Source organism: Chanodichthys erythropterus, chromosome 16 (assembly GCF_024489055.1).
Source record: "Chanodichthys erythropterus isolate Z2021 chromosome 16, ASM2448905v1, whole genome shotgun sequence".
In the NCBI taxonomy this organism is placed as follows: domain Eukaryota; kingdom Metazoa; phylum Chordata; class Actinopteri; order Cypriniformes; family Xenocyprididae; genus Chanodichthys; species Chanodichthys erythropterus.
In genome coordinates this window covers 8,550,050-8,554,955 of record NC_090236.1, presented here as the reverse complement: position 1 = coordinate 8,554,955, position 4,906 = coordinate 8,550,050, and the positions used below count along the sequence as shown (strand labels likewise).

General features: G+C 38.1%; 1 protein-coding gene across 1 annotated transcript; it reads left to right on the top strand.

The window, feature by feature from the left end:
* Positions 1-1,201: 1,201 nt before the first annotated feature.
* LOC137003733 (macrophage mannose receptor 1-like) lies at positions 1,202-4,490 on the top strand. Its single transcript, XM_067364022.1, has 7 exons — positions 1,202-1,312; positions 1,407-1,766; positions 1,858-2,190; positions 3,209-3,553; positions 3,641-3,961; positions 4,098-4,198; positions 4,362-4,490. The coding sequence occupies exons 1-7, from the start codon at positions 1,276-1,278 to the stop codon at positions 4,488-4,490; spliced, it is 1,626 nt and encodes a 541-aa protein (XP_067220123.1). The 5' UTR covers positions 1,202-1,275.
* Positions 4,491-4,906: the final 416 nt, after the last annotated feature.

Genomic DNA, 4,906 nt, shown 5'->3' with positions numbered 1-4,906 from the left:
TGGCTTGGTATAACTGGTACGGTGCTTAACTGGTTTAAATCCTACCTCACTGATCGTACCCAGTTTGTTGTCTTGGGAAACAACAAATCTGAACTTGGACAGGTCTGTCGTGGTGTTCCTCAGGGATCTGTAATGGGTCCTTTATTGTTTAGTGTGTATATGCTTCCTCTGGGACAAATTATTAGGAAATATGGTTTGGGGTATCCCTTTTCTGCTGATGACACCCAAATTTACTTCAGCTCCAAATCTGATCCTTCTCTCACCTCAACAATTCTTTCAGAGTGTGTGCAGGAAATAAAAACATGGATGCACCATAACTTTCTAAAATTGAATTGTTCTAAAACAGAGGTCCTACTCATTGGCACACGGGCGGTTATTCACAAGGGTAGCAATCTTAATTTGATTATGGATGACAGTGTAGTACTTCCATCTGCTCAGGCTCGTAACCTTGGAGTGATTTTTGACACTCATCTGACACTAGACTCTCACATTAAGAGTATCACAAAATCTGCTTTCCATCAACTCAGAAACATTGCAAGAATTAGGCCTTTCCTCACTCCACCTGACGCTGAAAGGCTAATTCATGCATTTGTTACTTCTAGGATTGACTACTGTAATGCACTATTCATTGGTTTACCTGCTAAATCAAACGTCTGCAGTATATCCAAAATTCAGCAGCTCGTGTTCTCACATATACTCCATCACATCAGCATATCACAGGTGTGCTTCATAGTTTGCATTGGCTTCCAGTACAGTCACGTATTGTTTTTAAAACTCTCACATTAACATACAAAGCTATACATGGAACAGCCACTTCTTATATTTGTGACCTAGTGACCTGTTACACGCCTTCTCGTTCCTTTTGGTCTACTGAATCCCTTACTCTTCAACAGCCTCCCTCTAGATTAAAATCTATGGGGGAGAGAGCTTTTTCTGTTGCTGCACCCAGGTTATGGAATGCACTTCCCGTTGCTGTTAGAGATGCTCACACACTAGCCAGTTTTAAGAAGCTGTTAAAAACTCATATTTTTAAAATTGCTTTTATGTACTGTCAGTAATATTCTATTGTGTTTTACTGTAATGGTTATTTTAGGTTTTTAGTTTCTACTTTGTATTACATTTATTGTAGTTTTGTATTTTATTTGTTTGTAGCGCTTTGGGTTTCAGAAAAGCGCATTATAAAATATTGTGACAAATGTATGTTCGATCATCTCGTATTAGAATACAGCAGCACATAGTGGTGATAAACAGCAGAGAGGATCTGTGTGAGCAGTCATGGACAGGAGTCTGTTTGTGCTGCTGCTGCTGTCAGGTTGGTGTGGTTTGTTTGTAATGTGCTTTTACAAGAAAAAATGAATGTGCATACTGTATATAAAAAAATGTATATATAAAAATCATTTTTGCAGGGCTCTTGAGGACCACTTCTGCTCTTTTTCGTCAGTACTACTATATAAATGCAAGAATGTCGTGGCCAGAGGCTCAGAGTTACTGCAGAGAGAAGTACACTGACCTGGCTACTGTAGACACCATGGATGATGTGAACAGGCTGGTAAATATAGTGGATGATGGATACAGCGGATCTGTGTGGATTGGACTGAAGAGAGGGACACAGAAACGCTGGGTTTGGTCTAATGGAGAAGACACACTCACACAGTACAGTGCCTGGGGTAATGGAGAACCGAAGAGTGTAAATGAATGTGGCTATTACAATAATGGAGTTTGGCTCAGTTCCTCATGCTCATCTACGAATTTCCTTGTGTGCTACAGTAGTGAGTTTTAAGTTTGTAACTTATCAAATATTCAGTTTAGCTGAGCAGAAGAGTTGTGACCCTATACTTAATTTGCTTTTCCTGATAGGAAGCACTGGATACGTCTGGGTAGAGACATACAAGAACTGGACAGATGCTCAGAGCTACTGCAGACAGAATAACACAGACCTGCCCACTATTCACAATGCTCAAGAACTAAACCAGATGAAGAGTATTGTTCCATATTATTCATGGGTTTGGATTGGTCTGTTCCAGGACTCTTGGCAATGGTCTGACAAATGGAGCCTCTTCTTTAGAAACTGGGCAGAAGGTCAACCATCCCAGAGTTCAGGATCTGACTGTGTCGGCATGTCAAGAACCAATTCTGGGAAATGGGCTCATGAAAGCTGTAATCTAAAGCGTCCTTTTATCTGCCATGGAGGTGAGTTTATCTTTTCCTTTTTTTTCTTTCTTTTTTTTTTTATTAAATCAATTACTTTAGACAGAACGCTTGTTGTGTCTGTTCTGTCATTTTAAGCATTGTGCATTAATTTAATTTGAGTGCATCTGCATGCACAACATTACTCTGAAAACTATTAAAAACTTAATTATAAAACCCTGAAAATGCAAGAAAATGCATTCTCATGCATTTTGCCGGTAACGTTGTTTCTATGCAGCAGGGTTGGGGTGATGTTTTTCCACATTCTTTACTGTGTAATGTTGCCATTTGAACATGAAAAATGAGTAAGCACTGTTTCTCAACTTCCCAAAACACCTCTTGAGTTTTCTTCCAGGAATGAACAATACATCACAATGAATACCTAGTAGACCCCAAAAACAAGACTTAAAAAAAAAAGAACATAATAGGTCCCCTTAAACACTCAGTGAATTTAAAAAAAACCCTTCAATATCCAAAGGTACCCTAATATAAACTACACTCACTAAATTAAAAACAAAAATACAACAGGTGATGCGCACCCCTTACCTAGCGTGTCTAATACATATAATCACTTACACAATGTATATCACATGATATCCTTACCTTTTCTTTCTATTGCCCAAACGAGCTGTGCTCACAATGAATGGGGAGAGAATTGAGCCTTTTAAATTAAGACACATTTGAAAATACGAGGGTTTTACCCACACTATATATAATCAGAGGCTACCTGTAGTCAAATTAGCAAAAGAACATCAGGAACAAGATCTTTCTGAAAGCATTCATTATTAAATATTCAATAATATACTTCTTCAATAATTATGTTCCAAAATATTCTTTTTTTTTGTCATTTTTATTATTCAACTGGTAATATTCACTGGTTGAAATGCAGCCTATGAATTGCTACCAAAAAATCATGCACTGTTAATGCAATGCATCTTTATTTGATTGGTGCAATTCTGCATGCTTTTTTATTAGGAAAATTGATTTTTACAGTCACGTCTCTCATTTCCATTTGCTAAAGGGCCCAAGTCTCCTTACCACTCCTACCACTATGTGAATGAAAGCAGGACATGGCAAGATGCTCAGAGTTACTGCAGAGCGAGATTCACTGATCTGGCCACTGCTGACACCATGAGCGACGCGAGTTTGCTGGTAAATACAGTGGATGCTGGATACAGTGGTTCAGTATGGATAGGTCTCCACCATGGAACAGAGTATCGCTGGGTCTGGTCTATGGGCACACAGTCCCAGTACAGTATCTGGGGTTCAGGGCAACCAAATGGGGATGGAGAGTGTGTGAGGAGTTTTAATGGAAACTGGTATGATGGGAGCTGCATCACCGCTCTCCCATTTGTGTGTTTCAATGGTGAGTTCTCAGATCTGGTTCATTTTTCCACCAAGATTTTGCTGATCCTGGAATAAAGGCTGGTTTTTATCTGGTGTTTCTGAACAGACAGCTCTGGTTTTAACATCATTACGACTGCTATGACATGGAGAGATGCTCAGAGTTACTGCAGAAAACATCACTGTGATTTGGCGAGTATCAGCAGCACCGAGCAGCAGAATCTGATCAGTAATCAAATATCTCTCTGGATTGGTCTGTTCTTGGACCCTTGGCAGTGGTCTGATGGGGGGAATCTCAGTTTCAGATACTGGACAGAAGGTCAACCATCCCAGAGTTCAGGATCTGAATGTGTCAGTATGTCAAGAATCAATTCTGGGAAATGGGCTCATGAAAGCTGTGCTCTAAAGCGTCCTTTTATCTGCCATGGAGGTGAGTTTCCACAGTTAACAGAATCAAATTATTCAAACAAGAGATCATTCCTGAAACAGACCTTACAAACTACTGACATATGTTTTCATTTATTGATATATCTTCTGTGTTAATGATGAACTCTTAATTTCTCTAGATGACAAGTTGATTAAAAAGCAGATTGTCAAACTAAAATTGTCCTGTAATGGAAAATGCATGTTGAATGATCCTTCCATACAGACTGCCATCCTGAATGAGGTTTGTCTCTGCCTTAAACACTGTTCCGTTTCAGTGTCAAATTTTGAAAGCATAATAGCACCATGACAGACAACCACAACATCCTAAGGCATTGTGCTCTTGATGTCTGAACTGGCAAGCACCTCTCATTTTTTTTTTTTTTTTTTTTCCTGGTCTTCTCCAGATAAGTGAAAAGCTGAAGAGCATGGGGCTGGAAAGTGACAGCAAAATAACCTGGAGAAAAGGGGAAGGTGAAGAGGTGTTTCATCAGGAGATCAACCATACAGCCAATTCAAATAATAAATGTGATTGACTGTAATCGTCAATGTACTTCTTTAAAGTACATTTTAAAACAGATTCAAAGGAAGTCTGAACTGTTAAAATGAAATAAGATGTAGTAGTAGTAGTAGTAGTGATATCCAATACTTTTTGTTATTATTGGAATATTTATTGGAATTAATTGGAATTGAATTTGATTAAAATGGCAGTACATGACGTTAGCTAATCCAATAGTCAATTGGAACAAATAATTGCATTCTTACAGGATTAAATTTTTCTGGTTTATAAATGTAAATACATTTTGTAATAAGATTTACAAATGTTGGTTACACTTTATTTCAAGGTGTCCATATTACAGTATAATTCGTATTTAATTAATAGGAAAAAATAATTTACTACTTACTTGGTTAAAGTTAGGATTGGGGTTGATTTAAGGTTAGTTGCATGTAA

Excerpts from the sequence above, each read along its gene's own strand:
- LOC137003733 (XM_067364022.1), top strand. The coding sequence starts at position 1,276 with ATGGACAGGAGTCTGTTTGTGCTGCTGCTGCTGTCAG. Across the intron at positions 3,554-3,640 it reads CCCATTTGTGTGTTTCAATG|ACAGCTCTGGTTTTAACATC; the intron begins GTGAGTTCTCAG and ends GTTTCTGAACAG. Across the intron at positions 3,962-4,097 it reads TCCTTTTATCTGCCATGGAG|ATGACAAGTTGATTAAAAAG; the intron begins GTGAGTTTCCAC and ends TAATTTCTCTAG.